Source organism: Urocampus carinirostris, chromosome 18, assembly GCF_059441175.1.
Source record: "Urocampus carinirostris isolate Australia breed hairy pipefish chromosome 18, RoL_Ucar_1.0, whole genome shotgun sequence".
NCBI lineage: Eukaryota > Metazoa > Chordata > Actinopteri > Syngnathiformes > Syngnathidae > Urocampus > Urocampus carinirostris.
In genome coordinates this window covers 11272486-11289128 of record NC_142366.1, presented here as the reverse complement: position 1 = coordinate 11289128, position 16643 = coordinate 11272486, and the positions used below count along the sequence as shown (strand labels likewise).

General features: G+C 38.1%; 1 protein-coding gene across 1 annotated transcript in view; it reads left to right on the top strand.

Moving 5' to 3' along the window:
* The window catches only part of plod2 (procollagen-lysine, 2-oxoglutarate 5-dioxygenase 2), a 39305-nt gene that overhangs the window by 16078 nt on the left and 6584 nt on the right, over positions 1–16643 (top strand). Inside the window, exons 5-14 of the mRNA XM_088322047.1 lie at positions 2060–2172; positions 2243–2306; positions 2514–2611; positions 3912–4013; positions 8461–8586; positions 8654–8775; positions 9643–9747; positions 13501–13626; positions 13854–13995; positions 15389–15451. Coding sequence (XP_088178173.1) covers positions 2060–2172; positions 2243–2306; positions 2514–2611; positions 3912–4013; positions 8461–8586; positions 8654–8775; positions 9643–9747; positions 13501–13626; positions 13854–13995; positions 15389–15451 — 1061 coding nt within the window. The remainder of the gene's footprint in view (positions 1–2059; positions 2173–2242; positions 2307–2513; positions 2612–3911; positions 4014–8460; positions 8587–8653; positions 8776–9642; positions 9748–13500; positions 13627–13853; positions 13996–15388; positions 15452–16643) is intronic.

Here is a 16643-nt window from a genome sequence, read left to right as displayed (position 1 = left end):
TTTCTGCAGTGCCTGTCAAATGGAAATCTCATCTCATCTGCATATTATGTATATAATTCATCCATCCATCCATTATCTGCACCGCTTATCCTCAGTGGGGTCGCGGGGGTGCTGGAGCCCATCCCAGCAATCATCGGGCAGTGGGCAGGGGACACCCTGAACTGGTTGCCAGCCAATCGCAGGGCACACAGGGACAGACAACTCGCTCGCTCATTCACACCTAGGGACAATTTGGACCGGCCAATCCACCTGAAATGCATGTCTTTGGAATGTGGGAGGAAACTGGAGTGCCCGGAGGAAACCCACGCAAGCACGGGGAGAACATACAAACTCCGCACAGTAAGTCCGGTAGCTGGATTTGAACCCTCACAGGAGGTTCCCAAGACCTTAGAACTGTGCCACACACGCGCTAACCACTGCGCCGCCGTGCTGCCCTCAAATGGAAATACTAACAAATAATGTTCAAATAAAATACAATTAAAATATGATGTTAATAATGATTGTTAAAAATTGTACATAAAATAAGTTTTGTAGTCAAAAGGTTTCAGAAAAAAAATAGCCAAATTTGGGTCGAAAGTGGACCGGTAAATCTATTCATTTTGATACAAAAAAATAAAAATAAAAAAAATAAAAAAATAAAAAATAATAATACATGTATATATATATATAATAAAACAAACAATAAAACAAATCTTTCTTTTGCTTTAAAAATGAAATTGAAAAGGCTTCAATCTAAGAACAAAAATAACCCAATGTGGGTCAAAAGTGGACCCATTAACACTTGGTTTAATTTATTATTTTATACAAAATAAAAGAATAAAAAAATCATAATGTTTTAAACAAAAATGTTGTTCAATTTGTTTTGGAATGTAAAAACAAAACAAGCTCTAGTTTTTGTTGTTGTTGAAAGAAACATGATTTGGTGTCACATTATACTGTACATAATTACTTTGAAAATGTGTTCGATTTGTTCTAAACAACCCAAATATGTTATAATTTTTGGGTCACCCACCATAGTTTTGTATTTCTTTAAGAACAAACCGAAAAAAATGATGATTTTGTACAGGTACCACAGAGAAAGTTAGATCAAATTCGTTCTAGCATATAGGTCTATTTTAGACCCACTTTGGGTTATATAGTGAGGTATCGGTTAGAGCTACTCGATGGAATATGTTTTAATCTTTTAAAAAAGGTTGAGAGAAATAAGCTTATTGAAGTCCTACTGTCCCGTTTTCTGATTTCTACCTGGTTTCCAGGACACATAATGACAGTTTTTTCTTGTGGTTAGCAACATGCTTTGCCAGCCTATTGGGGAGACTATCCGCTTCACTTTGATCACAGGCTCCTTTTAATTCTCAATATCCCCGACCCACTGTGGGGCTGTACTTGGATTCCATCATGCTGCATTCTTCGCATTTATTTATTCCGTAAGGTAGAATTCTAATGGCTATTGCCAAAGCGACTACTTCCACATTTGAGTCTAATCATAGGACTTTCAGATTAAGTTTGTGGAGATGCGCTTTTTCAATTTTTTTTGAACAATAAAATAATAATGATTTCAATCTGTTCGTGTGGGGGGGGGGTCTAACTATAAGTAGATCAAACGATGCCAACATGAAAAGAATCGTCCCAGTAGGTAATCCTTTTGTAGGTTTCTGGCTATTGTTTTGGAACAGACTATACATCCACCTGCCAATAAAACAACTTTACTTTACTTCTACTTTAATCTGTCAACTTGCAAACAGTAATTTGAGGCTCTTTCTCGTAACTGATAGTCTCAACCTCGCAATTAGTCTGTGTGGTCGGCGACCTTGAGGTATACAAACAGACAGCAGTGCTGAAAGCCGTAAAAACGAGAAAACATACATTTAAATGTGTTTTAATAGCACACAACGTCCCATAGACTCAGTCAGACAGTCAAATCATACATTGAGTTATGTTGAGATTTTTGGGGGAGCTAAGAATGTCTGGAAAAGTGGCTAAAAATATACTGACACAAACTGCTTTTTACAAATATATCTACATATAATTGTGTACTCAGAATTGTCTTCACTTACAGGGATAATGGGGTATGCCCCATACATAAACCGAATCGTTTCGCAGTGGAATCTTCACGACAACGACGATGACCAGCTTTTCTATACCAAAATATTTGTCGATCCAATCCAAAGAGTATGTTTTTCATCTGTCGCCTTATGAAAATGCCATTTCAATAAGACTCAACATATTCCATGTCTGTTAGGAATCTCTCAACATGACACTGGACCACAAGTGCCAGATTTTCCAGAATCTGAATGGGGCAATCGGTGAGAATTTCCCGTTCCTTTATTTCCTCTCCTGTTGAATGATTTCAAGATTGAAATATTTTTCTCTTTAATCTGAAAAACTGTTTTGTACATTAATCCAGTGATTTGTCTTTATCTTCAAAGTAATAAAACACTGCCGTTCTTGCCCACCCGTTATGTCAATTTCCATTGCCTTCTCCGACATATCATGTTTTTCCACTTTGGCAGATGAAGTGCTCCTGAAATTTGGAACCAACCGCGTGAGAGTCCGAAACACAGCGTACGACTCCCTGCCAGTGGTTGTCCATGGAAACGCGAATACCAAAGTGAGCAACACATTACTCTCGTTCCTTCTGCAGTCGTGCTTCAAAGTAGAGGAACTGGGTTCAGTAATCCAATCAAAAATGATGTCATTTACACTGAGCCTGTCGGTTTTTTTAATGAGTTTCACACTTACTTAGTACATATGCATTCTGGTGTTAATAATGACTCAAACTGTTACTCATTCGAGGGAAGATCTAGATCTTAGACTAGACCACAAAGACTCAGTCCCTGGAATAACAGTTTCTTGCATTTGTCAATCAATTTCTTGTAAAAAAGATAAAAGAAAACTGCTAAGTAAACAACTGCAAAAAAACAAAACAAAATGGTAGATCGCAATAGATCAGGGGACTCCAAAGTGGTGCCCACGGGCCCCATGCTGCCCTCTAAGGACTGCTGAGGTGCCATGGACCTGTTTTGAAAATAGCTCACCAGTGCTTGGTCATTGTGATTTTCTGGCAAAATGATTATTTTAGTCATTGACTGAGTTTATCAACCCTACTTCCAATAGTTAACTTGGTAATAGCATAGTAATAACATACCGAGTGTGACTTACACTCTGATGCTACTTAGTAATACATTTTTCATATCATTGAGTTCTAAAAGGGGGCGGCACGGCGGCGCAGTGGTTAGTGTGTGCGTGGCACAGATCTGAGGTAATGGGTTCAAATACAGCTACCAGCTTGCACGCTCTCCCCTGTGCTTTCGGGCACTCCGGTTTCCTCCCATATTTCAAAAACATGCATGTCAGGTTAATTGGCCGGTCCAAATTGTCCCTAGGTGTGAATGAGCGAGTGTGTTGTCTCTCTCTGTGTGCCCTGCGACTGGCTGGCAACCAGCCCACTGCCCGGAGATAGCTGGGATGGGCTCCAGCACCCCCGCGACCCTACTGAGGATAAGCAGCGCAGCTAATGGATGGATGGATGGATGGAGTTTTTGAAGGTGATTTGCAGTATTTCATTTCACATGTTATTTTCAAACTAAAAAGCAATAGGGTGCTCAATGCCTGTGTTGATAATTTCAACCTTGCCGTGTTGTGCCAAAAAATGTCTTCCCGCTTAAAATGTAAAACACATTATCGGGATAGAAACAAACAAAAAAAACGTTTACTTTCGAAAGTTTTCAGGATTGTTTGTGAAAAATAGGTAATACTGTACTGTTGTACTTTTGACATACTGTATGTGGTCACTATATGGCAGCCTGTACAAATACATGTTCCTCCAAACAGTACTAGCTCTGTGATTCAACAGTAGATCGGTCTACAAAACCCCAGTCTACAAACATCACTCCATTCTCTCCCTGCAGATGTATTTGAACTACTTAGCCAACTATGTGCCAAACGCATGGAACTACGAAAACGGCTGCAGCCACTGTGATGATGATGTCGTGGACTTGACTCAGTTGGACGTAAGTCCTATTTTTCCTTCATAGAAGAATAATATACGGTAAATTTCGGACTATAGAGCGCACCTGATTATAAGCCGTACCCACCACATTTCGGGGGGAAAACCGATTTTGTACATACACAAGCCGCACCTGTATATTAGCCGTATGCGCCCACATTGAAAAAACGCAATACAAACACGAAATTAACCCATACCCGATACAGTCCAAGAAACACAGCCGTCAAAATGAACAGAAAATGATACCGGACTTAAAATTTAATGCAGACCTGCAGAGTCCAGGTGCCCGTTGAAAGTAATCCAAGGAAAAAGGTGTATATTTCCAAGGGTAAGGGTGGGAAAAATATATATCCGCATCCACAAACACGTCTCACCTTTACTCCACTTCCCGTCAGCCCTCGTTTGCCCCGCCCCTTCTTTCTCATTTGCGCGTACAAAATATATCAAAATAAGTTTCTAAAATAAATACATTACAAAAATATACAGTTGCAAATACATATTATACATGGTTACACATATTTACAAAGAAAGACGGTACACCGAGAGAGTTTTCAAAGCTTTAAAATAATATTATAACTTTCATCCCAAACCGTGCCTGTGAAGGGTAGCAAAACGCTACTAGAAACACGCTCGCAACACAGCAAACAGCTCTGTTAAAAAAACATGCCGTACTTGAAGTGAGCACGGTAAGCCGTCCTCATCTTCTTCCTTATAGCTGACGTCATCAAAGTCATCTTCCTATTGTCTGGGAAAGAGACTTTGTCATATGGACGCCGTCCCATGCTCCCTTACTCAGAAACTCGCTAGCATCAGGCTCGCTAGATAAAGTTTGCGCGCGATAGCTGTTTCCTTCTATATCGGACTGCCTGATTGCGATTAGCTTGAATGTTGCGTCATGTGCCTTACTTTTTGCAATTTGCATGATGAAGATATGTCCACGCTAATTTAATTTGTGCACAAGCTAAAAAGGTGCAGTCTAAATCTTACCTCTAGTACTCGAGCGCCGCTGGCAGCCGTTAGAAAAATTAGAAAAATTACATAAATTGGCCGCATCACTGAATAAGCCGCAGGGTTGAAAGTTTGGGAAAAAAGTAGCGGCTTATAGTCCGGAGTTTACGGTAGTACAATTCAACTCCGGGTGTTACTACCGAACTATGTGAAGAGAAGGAAATTATCTCCTTCGCTTGTTTTCTTCTCTCCGGTCTCTCCTCTCCTCTTCTGTCCGGTCTCTTTGCAACGGCAAAGTGTAATTCTACTCAATTCTAATTTCAATACACAAGTCACATTAATTGGGTAAAAGCACAATCCTGTCATAAGAATTGTTTTAGTAAATAAGTAGCTGTTTTTATTCAGTGATTTCTGATTTCTCTCAAGTATACATTTTGAATGACGCTTGGGGATTGTATTTACGTTTTGGTACAACGGCCTGAGGATGGCTGCTTTCAGTATCAAAGAGAGGGAGAAGAGGCTGCTTCTGTTTCACCCATGCACTGACTTGTTTGACAGTTTCACTGAAAACAAACTTAAATTGCGTTAATGTGATTTTATTTACTTTACCTTTATTTTCTTTGCCTTATTTTATTTTATAAATGCATGCTACATTTTATTACACTCTCCTTGTTGCCCAGATAAGGGGCACGTTATTCACGTTCTATTTTGTTGTTTTTCTGAATCCTCAATCAATCCTAAATCAAAAATTGGATTTCTTTATTGCATTTTCTTAATTTTATCAGAAAAATGAAAGACGCTGTGCCTTCTTCATACATTCATCTTGAGGAGGTATCCTACAATAGAGTAGTCATGTGGTGCATCATTCTTCACACAATACGATACATTTAACGTAGTCATTTTGAAAGTAGGCTTGCTAAAATACAGTAGATGAACAGAGCACGTGTTGCATTTATTAAAGGCTCATAGAAAGCTTTATATTTTTTGGTGACTCCAGACAATTTTGTTTTTGGATTTTTAGTCCAACATGGCTTTTTTTAACATTTTGGGTTGCTGACCCCTGCTTAAGTGGAAAGTTTATCTTTAAAACATCTCGGGAATCGATGAAGGATCAGCAACTGTCTAGACTTTAGACAGTTTTAGTAAGTCCTTGATTGTCCAAGTTCCACAGATTAGACTGATTGTTACTGCCAACCACACCCCTTAGCGAAAATAATGGGTTATATACCTACTGGAGCTTTTGGATTCCTTTAAGAAGAGTATTGGTGCCAAAATAAGAGAAAGCCTGGCACCGCTGTGGTCCAGGATATGGCTTCTGTGGTTTTCTGAAGGGCTCATTTAAAGGGGTGTTACTGCCGACCTGCCTTCCTTTTTGTGGCCTTCTCTGTATAATTTTTTTAGCCACAATCTTCAGTTACTGTGTCCATGCGGAAAATGTGTCACTGAGTTCAGCCAAGAGCGGCAACCTATAGTGCAGGATTGGAATGGCAGGAACTTGAAAATATTTCGAGTTACTGGTGGTGTCTGCTTGGTGCCTTTAACTACAGGAGAAATGCTTAATTGTGAAGACCCACAATGCACCAAAATGCCTTTTGGATTCCAGACTTTGGGCTAAAACTGGATTGGTCTGTCTTAGACATGCAGTCCAAAACATACAGTCCAAAAAAAATAGATGTCCTAAATTGTTTTTTTTTTCATACCAGCCAACATGGACCAAATTTAGTCCTAAAATAAACGAGTTTGTCTTTTCTTTGTCTATTCTGGTCTGAATGTACCCCTCAAAAACTTTTCAACCAAAGAAAGACTTGTTGTCTTTCCAATGTCTTTTTCACATATTTTCTACTTATTTTAATAGTTTTTAAATATACTAGTTGAAGTAATGAAAAGTGTCTTTACTATACTTACTTCTATTTAAATGTTATATAAATGATTGAGTTTACTGCTAAAATTTGTGAATATGATCATTTCAAGCAGAAATCTATTATCAAGCAATATATTATTACCCAAAATCATTTGTACAATGCAATAAGGTTTACAGCAGGGGTGTCAAATTCATTTTAACTAGAGAGCTCACGATAGAACAAACATTCTCTCGGAGCCGGGCTAGAAGATTAGAGAGAAAGAAAAAGAGAATGAAAGAAATAAGAGAAAGAGAGCAAGAGATAAAAAAAGAGAGAGAGAACATAAGAAACAAAAGAGAGAAAAAGAGAAAGAGTGAGAGAAGGGGAAAGAAAGAGAGAAAAAGAAAGAAATCCAAAGAGAAATAGAAAGAAAGGAGAGAAAGAGAGAAGGGGAAAGTAAGAGAGATCGAGACAGAAAGACAAAAGAGAGAGAAAATGAAAGAAGGGAGAGAGAGGAAAAGAAGGTAAAAAGACACACAGCGAGAAAGAAATAAAGAGAAACAAAGAAAGAGAAAGAGAGACACAAAGAGTGAAAGAGACACAGAGAGTGAAAGAGAGAGAGACACAAAGTGAGAGAAAAGGGGAGAAAAAAGAGTGAGAGCGACAGAGAGAGAAAGAAATACAAGTACAGCGTCTTTGCACCTGGCTTTGGCAACACCAAGTGGACATATTTCAACCTGCTACTCGTTTTTCTCTTGCGCTTCTCTGAGCGTTGTCTCGCGGGCCGGATTCAATCCCCGAGCGGGCCTGATCCTGCCCGCGGGCCGCCTGTATGACACCCCTAGTTTAGAGGCTCCTCAAACCGCGAGAATACGTGTGTAGAGACTTGTATAGAAAGATTATTAAGCACTTCTTAGAAAATGGCTGACGTTTAACCTATTTTTATATAAGACTGGGCAAAAAAAATTCTAAAAAGCTTCTAATTGTCTGGAAAAATGATTTTTTTTAACAATTTTAAACATTAAACTGACAGGATTTGTTCAAATATATTTTGGGACATCACAAATACATGGGGAAGGTTGCATTCTTATATATAATTTTACTGTCTAAGACAATAACAAGCTAGGCAACCACATTACAGCACTTTTATTTTTTTTGAGCAAAAACGCTGCAGACGCTTGTCTCCTTAAGGCCATTTTTCCCCCAAATTTGGCAGAATTATCAAGACCGTGCTTCAAACCTTCAAATTAGATGTTTGCAAGCCTTTTCATCCTCGCTGTGTACTGGTCAAAGGGAGTTCCAGTCCAGGGTAAACTTTGTGTCTGCAGCGAAGCCTTTTTCTCTTTAATTTAAATTTCTCACTGTGTTTACAGGGTTTCTCCTGAGTATCGAGTTACTAAATACATAACGACGTGTGATAGAAAAGCACACACGAGTTAAAGGTTTTCTTTGGAGATTTCCACACTTAATTTTATTCATGAAGTACAAATGACACCCAGTGTTTCTATATCACGTCAGCAAAACGACATTAGAGTAAACCTAAAATCCGTCACAACTTCATTTATAAACAAAGCTAATGTGAGGTGTCAAACAGTTTCATGATTAATTCCAAATAAAGAACTCCGCTTTAGTGCAATGTTTTGGTATGTCCCATTTCAACAGGAGTACCCTAATGTGCTTGTCGGAGTTTTCATTGAGCATCCGGCGCCGTTTCTTCCCGAATTCTTCAAACGTTTGACGTCATTGGACTACCCGAAAGACAAACTCAAGGTTTTCATCCACAATAATGTGAGTATTTTCATTCAGAACTCTCTTTTGTATTCCTTCTAATCTTTTCACATCTGTCACATTTTAGGAGGTCTACCATGAAAGGCACTTGCAGAAATTTTGGGAGGAACACGGAAACGTATTCAGTAGTTTAAAAGTCGTAGGACCAGAAGAAAACCTCAGCCAAGGAGAGGCAAGAAACATGGCCATGTATGTAAGAATTGAATGATAAAAATGTACACTTTTCCACGTTTTATGTTAAAGCCATATCCCATTCTGTTTAATACAAAATGTAGATTTTTATATAAGTATTAACAGTATTCTTTTTCTTCGATAATTTGAGGATGGACCTATAATGCCATTTTAATTACTTTGGTGTAAAGGTGAAATATGTTCATAAATATCATAGTATAATATAAAATATGAAGTGAAAATCTGAAGGATAGTGAAAATATATAAAGGTTTCAATAGGACATTAATAAATTGTGAACAACTTTTCCGAGATGATAATTTTAAAAAATTGAAAGATTGTTGAATTGTCTTGAGGGATATTCCAGTCTCTGCCTGGATTTACTCATATTTTTCGCTAACGTAGCCGCTAGCCTCATTAACAAAGCTAAGGCCTGTGTTATGAAGTTTAAAGAGTAAAAACAGCATTGTGAAAGCCTCCAATAGCTGCTAATGTTATTGCTTATGCATTAATTCCTTATATTTATCCATTTCAACTTTGATTAAACAACAAATTCTTAATTTAAATCAAATTATTTTCACAAAGTAAATATATTTCCTTAAAAAAGCAGATTTATTTTCTTTTAGTGGTTGAATCCAAATCATGATATTGTTTCCAAAAATGTGATTTGATATTTTGGGAAACTGAAAAAAAGCAATCTGTATTGTTTATATGTTTGGGGTAAAACTGCACTTTCTGGTATTGTTAATCCAAATTCAAGTTAAATGTCAACTATTTCTTCAATAACATTGTCCATGCATAATTGGAGATTACTAAGAAAATTGATTAAAACTCTTGATTTGAAACTATGTTTTTCAACAATAAGTTTGAACTGCTTGTTGCTTTAGGGATCTATGCCGCCAGGATAGCACCTGCGACTTCTACTTCAGCATCGACGCCGACGTGATGCTGACCAACCCGCAGACTCTTAAGCTCCTCATTGAGCAGAACAGGTGAACTAGGGTTATCTACAAGAACTTGGGTTTAAGTTATCGAGACTGTTGATTTCTTTTTTTACCATTAGTTCTTGAGAGTGTCAAATATTTGGGGATTTTCTTCTTGAGATTGTTGAATTTGTTTGGTTTTAAGTTCTGAAACAGTCTAATTTGTTGGATTAAGTTATCGAGACTGTGGAATTGGTTGTAATTCACTTCTCTTAACGTTCAAATTTGTTGGGTTTCAGTTATTGAGAGTGTTGAATTTGTTGATTTTAAGTTCATAAACAGTCAAATTTTTTGTGATTCAGTTCTTGGGCCTGTCGATTTTTGTTGGGATTAAGTTATTGAGGCTGTCAAATTTGTTGGGATTCATTTATTGAGAGTGTAGAATTGGTTGGTTTTAAATTATTAAACAGTAAATTTTTTTGTGATTGAGTTTTTGAGACTGCCAATTTGTTTGGGGTTCAGTTCTTGAGACTGACAGATTTGTTAGCATTCAGTCATCAACACTGTCAAATTTGTTGGGATTTGGTTATTGAGAGTGTTGAATTTGTCAGTTTTAAGTTCTTAAATAGTCAAATTTGTTGCCATTCAGTTCTTGAGACTGTCAATTTGGCTGTAATTCAGTTATTGAGACTGTCGGGTTTGTTGTGATTCAGTGATGGAGAGTTTTGAATTTGTTAAATTTAAGATTTTAACAGTTGAATTTGTTGTGAATCATTTCTCTAGACTGTCGAACCATTGGCGTTCTATCCTGGAGTCTGTCGAAATTATTGTGGTAACACCAGGCGCATTGCAATGGAGCGACTGTAGGTTTAAAAATAAACGGAGCCAGCTTCCTGTTTTTGCCGACCGCGTGCAAACGGAGAGCGCTAACCCCTGAGTGCCACTTTGCATTACGCAAAAAAACAAACACGCTAAACTGCTGTCTCTTTTCTGCAGCCCATAAAAAATAAAGAAAGTATCCCACAGACTTCATCGAGTCCCTGTGGCTGTAGTTTAAATTCGCATGCAGAGCGACAGTATTTCTGGGTTATTTCAAGGTAGTGTGGGAATTCTCTGCTGGCTGTCTGGTTGCCGAAAAAAAATCCGGCATAAGTAGAATACCAGCTAGACTAATAATATGAGTCACGGTTTGATTATTATTATTATTTTTCAGGTTTATGTCATATGCTATAAAACATTCATGATAGTTTTTTTCTTTTTTTTCTTTCTTAAAATTACTTGAAAAGATATATTGAAAAGCCCGCAAATCAGTTATGTAAATGGGAGCTAAGAATACAGTTTACTAGACACTCAAAATAATGAGAGAAGACATCAATGGATTTTGAACTTGGAAGGAGATCAGGGAAGAGCACAAACCTCAGATAATACATCCCAACCTGTTCTCAAAGGCCAGCCCCGATCCCTTTCTTTTGGTATATTCTCCTAGGTTAAAATAGCAGATTCTCTCCAAAGGATGTGGTTATCAAAAAACACCAACATGATTTATCGATAGTGACTTGGATCTAGTAAACAGTCAATTATAGTCCAACCAATGAACAACAGTACACAGTAATAGGCAAAATAGAAACAACAACATCAAACTGGCAAACTTCTTTGCAGGTGTCCAATATTAAAAACAGAATAAATTCATCAATGGAATTGTAGGGTATTTGAACACATAAACAATGGACAAAAGCAAAACAAGTCATTAACATGATCTGAGTACTTTGCATACATAAACAATTCTCAATAAAACTGAATACAAATAATTAAGCAAACACTTATGCAAGTTTAATATCATGTGGTGCATGTTTTTCTACAACAAAGCTTTTTGGTAAGTCATAACACTCAGTATGTTTTTACATATTAGTAACATAGTAATAATATTGTAGCAGATGTAAGATCAAGCCTAATAAAATCCAGCCGACCCGGCCTGCGGGTATGAAAGCGTGAATCAGCTCGAATCCGACCAATTGACTCATTTTGAGGCACCGGGCCTGAAGTAAACTCGAAGCTGCATTTCGTCTCCATACGTACTTCGGCGCCAAAGTGTGCACCTCATCATCCAAGTGCCTTCTTCGGCTTAAGTACGCGCAGTGCCGAAATGGAGCATCGGGTTCACTTCGGGCTTGGTCGCTGAAAATGTGCAGTTTGAAGTACGAACGGCGCTAAGGTGCAGCGCTAAAGTGCGTTACTACAAGCAAAAGTACAGTTACTTCAGAATAATATCACCAAAGTAGAAGTAAAAAGTAGTCATTCAAATAATTACTTGAGTGAAAGTAGGCGCATGTTGTCCAAATCCTTCACAAAGAAAAAATAAATACATACAAATACATAAAAACGGCAAGAGAGAAGCCCGGCCCGGCCTGATTTAATGATCCGGCCCAAGATCTTACCTCTATCTAGTAGTGACACAATAACAGTTTTAATTTCAATAAATGATAGCAAATACGTAGTTTTCACATTCAAAAATGTATGAGAACAACAGTAATAATTTAATCACGTTTCTCTCTGAGGTGATCTACTTCTATCTATCTATCTATCTATCTATCTATCTATCTATCTATCTATCTATCTATCTATCTATCTATCTATCTATCTATCTATCTATCTATCTATCTATCTATCTATCTATCTATCTATCTATCTATCTATCTATCTATCTATCTATCTATCTATCTATCTATCTATCTATCTATCTATCTATCTATCTATCTATCTATCTATGTATCTATCTATCTATCTATCTATCTATCTTCTGGTGATCCCAAGAGCAAAGAAGTGTTCTGCTGGTTCCAGAGCGTTCTCCATCCGGGCACCGGTGTTGTGGAATGCTCTTCCCCCTGAGATCCGATCTGCAACCTCAGTTGAAATGTTTAAACCTAAGCTTAAAACTCACTTCTACTCCATAGCATATGAATAACCTACTCTTCTCGTCGGCTGAAAAATAGTCTGTGTAATATAGTGTAATAATCTGTGAAGCCCTTTGAGACTCTTCGTGATTTCGGGCTATACAAATAAAAATGACTTGACTTGACTTGACTATCTATCTATCTATCTATCTATCTATCTATCTATCTATCTATCTATCTATCTATCTATCTATCTATCTATCTATCTATCTATCTATCTATCTATCTATCTATCTATCTATCTATCTATCTATCTATCTATCTATCTATCTATCTATCTATCTATCTATCTATCTATCTATCTATCTATCTATCTATCTATCTATCTATCTATCTATCTATCTATCTATCTATCTATCTATCTATCTATCTATCTATCTATCTATCTATCTATCTATCTATCTATCTATCTATCTATCTATCTACCTACCTAGCCTGGTCATATCCCTCGAGAGGGGTGACCAACAGCAAGACAAACACATAGACAAAAACAAAGAAAAGAAAAAAGTAAAAAAGTACCAAAAAACACAAAAAAATTGACCATGGCCAACCCAAATGCCCAACCACCTAAACAAGATAAGCACCTTGGCACCCAAGTTGGTCATGCTTTTGTCCCTCCAGATGAAACGGGACACAAGAAAGTGACCATGTCCCTTGGGTCAGGGTGACACACCACACTCTACAGTTCAACAGCAGGGCCCGACAGCTTTCACTGGTTTACCCTTGCCGCATCATACAGTTGCCCTGCCCTGTATGATGCGGCAGGAGTAGATCTACTTCTACTTTGTATATTTAACTGAGATGCCCAAAAACATGCTGTATCAACAGGCAAAATGGATGTATAGCTACTTCACCTCTTCTATTCATGCAGGAAGATGATCGGTCCTCTTGTCACTCGTCACAACAAGCTGTGGTCCAACTTCTGGGGAGCTTTGAGTCTGGATGGTTATTACGCCCGCTCGGAAGATTTTGTTGATATTGTGCAGAGAAAAAGAGTGTAAGTGTGTAACCATCCATTTATGTAAGTGAAAACGGTACATGTCTAAAAATAATCTGATATATATAAAGGCTAAGGGGCAGCAATGCCACAGAAATGTAAACGAAAACAATATATTTCAAACATGTGTCTTGTGGATTAAAAGAAAGGACCAGATGACCGCCATTAACATTTATTTGAGTGGCACTAGCGAGACCACTGCCTCATTTATTTCGGGTTTTTTCCAGGGGCGTGTGGAACATTCCTTACATGGCGCATATCTACCTGGTCAAGGGCTCAGTTTTAAGAAAAGAGTTAAAAGAAAAGAACTACTTTGTCCTGGAGAAACTGGACCCTGATATGGCTCTGTGTAAACACACCAGGGACTTGGTAAGGACTAATACGATTTTTTATTTTTTCCAATTCATTTTTATCATGAATACTTTAAATCACAACCCTATAAAAGTCAACAGTGCAATGGATGCTTATGAGCGGCAAGTATATATTGAAATGCATTTTATGTGTTGTGCCATCATGATTGTATCGTCAGCTTTATGTGTTTTTGTCGTTCCTTGTTTTCTGTCTTTCCTGGGGGATTTCACTAAGGAGGTTCAACAAGTGCTGAATCTAACTCTGACTTCTGAGATAGAAAACACTGAGTTTTCGGTCCCAGTGAGCATATTTCACTGAGTTCATTCAAGTCTGTGTTTAGATTTAACTGGATCACCAGTGCATGGTGAAAGCCCCGATTTGATGAGTCTACATTGCAAAAGGGAAGCCGGGTGCATTGTTTTTTACTCTTCCAGAATCAGAAAGATTAGATGGAGCCCTGGACATGACATTTAAATGAAAAAAAAGACTGAAAGAAAGAAAAAAATAGAGAAAGAGAGAAAAGAAGGAGATAGTCAAGCCAAGTCATGTTTATTTGTATAGCCCTTAATCACAAAGAGTCTCAAAGGGCTGCACAGACAACAGATTATTGCAAACCACAGACTATACAAAGAACTATCATTCACAATGGAACCCACGAAAGACATGCAGAAAAGTGAACAAGGAGAAAAGAAGAGGAAGAGACTTTCTGACCATCGAAAAAAAGGAAGAGATCATATAAAGGTATGAAAACACACAATGATAGAGAAAAAGAGAGCAAGCAAGGGAAGGAAAGAGAGACACAGAGAAAAAGAAAGGGGATGATAAAGTGAGACAGAAAAAGAGAGACAAATAAAGAAAGAAAACAAATGAGACAAAGAAAATGAAAGAAAGTAAAATAGTGAGAAAAATAAAGACAGAAAAAGATAAAAAGGGAGACTCACAGAAAAAAGACAGATACAAGAAATAAAGAAAATGAGAAAGAGTAAAAGAGAAAAAGAAAGAAAGGAATGCAGACAGACAGAGCCAAAAAAATGAGGTTCATTGAGGAAAAACTTGCTACCAAGCAGGTTAGTTCCCAAGACACTTTTACTAAGGTAACTGACCAAGCTTATTTTCTTTATGAAACTATAAGTCATCCGTTCTCGAGTTTGATTTACCCTGCTTCTTGAAACAAAAACTCAGCGTTTCCCTCGTTTCAGGGTTAAAAAACACCAGGTTCTCACTAAACCTCCTTTGTGAAACGAACCCTCGGGGTCTTCGGCAGTCCTGCATGCGTTCCTCCTACTTCCCAAAAAATAAGCCCCTGAGGAACTCTCGCTTTTTTTCTTTTCCCCCTTGTGTTGCTCGAAGTCTTTATCTGAAATAATAACCCATGTCATCCTGTTTATATGATGCTTCTCCTTCATTTTAGACCAGTCAGAGAGAAAAAGAGTCCCCTTCTCCGGAATCATTCCATATGCTCAGGCCCCCAAAGGTTTACATTTGTTTTGATTACTGTTGTTTCATGACCAAAACATATAAATCCAACGGGTTAGCGCACTCAGAAGCCATTCCAAGCCGATCTGCTTTTTGTAACGCCTGGGTGGATGCTCAAGTATTTAGTAGGGTATTTTGTGTTAGTTCCTGGAATATCTCTGGGTACATTTACATGCAGGCAATATTTGGATCGGAAACTGACTTGCTGGTATTCAGATGATGTAAATCCGTGTAAATGTGCGCAATAATCTGATTAAAGTCTTATTTTGACTGTGAGTTTTCCAGTTTATTTTTCGATCTTTAGTTTATCTCATCTCATCTCATCAGCCGTACCGCTTATCCTCATTAGGGTCGCGGGGGGGCTGGAGCCCATCCCAGCCATCTCCGGGCAGTGGGCAGGGGACACCCTGAACTGGTTGCCAGCCAATCGCAGGGCACACAGGGACAGACAACTCATTCGCTCATTTACACCTAGGGACAATTTGGACCAGCCAATTCACCTGAAATGCATGTTTTTGGAATGTGGGAGGAAACCGGATTGCCCGGAGGAAACCCACGCAAGCACGGGGAGAACATACAAACTCCGCACAGGAAGTCCGGTAGCTGGATTTGAACCCACGACAGGTTCCCGTGACATGAACTGTGCCGCACAAGCGCTCACCACTGCGCCGCCGTGCTGCCCATCTTTAGTTTATGTATACAAGTAATCCGATTGCATGTATTTATGATGCAAATCCCTCTAAACTAGCACAGAGACGAATGATCCACAAAAACTAATATGTGTTCGTCGATTTTTCCGGCACATTCCATTTTATTGTCTTCCCCCATAGTGAAAATGCTTTAAGTGTATACATCCATATTGTGTGAATGTCACAGTCCACCCATATATAGTGTAAATCTATGCTATTGGCGAGCCGCCTAGGAGCACATCTTGAAAACAAAATCAACACAGCATTGCAAATCAATTTTGGTTTGCTGATAAGTTAATAGTTTAGTAGACAGGAGAGGACTGTACAAAGGAAACATCACTTTGCCAAATTCCAAATTTGTTTTTAAAGCCCTCCCCTGAACTCATTCTTTTTATTTACTCTTTTAGATCATAAAAAGCAGATCTACCTTAAAGGGTGTTAAAATCAAAGAACAGCGAAATTGTTGTCTGATGGTGACAATGATACAAACAGTGCATAATA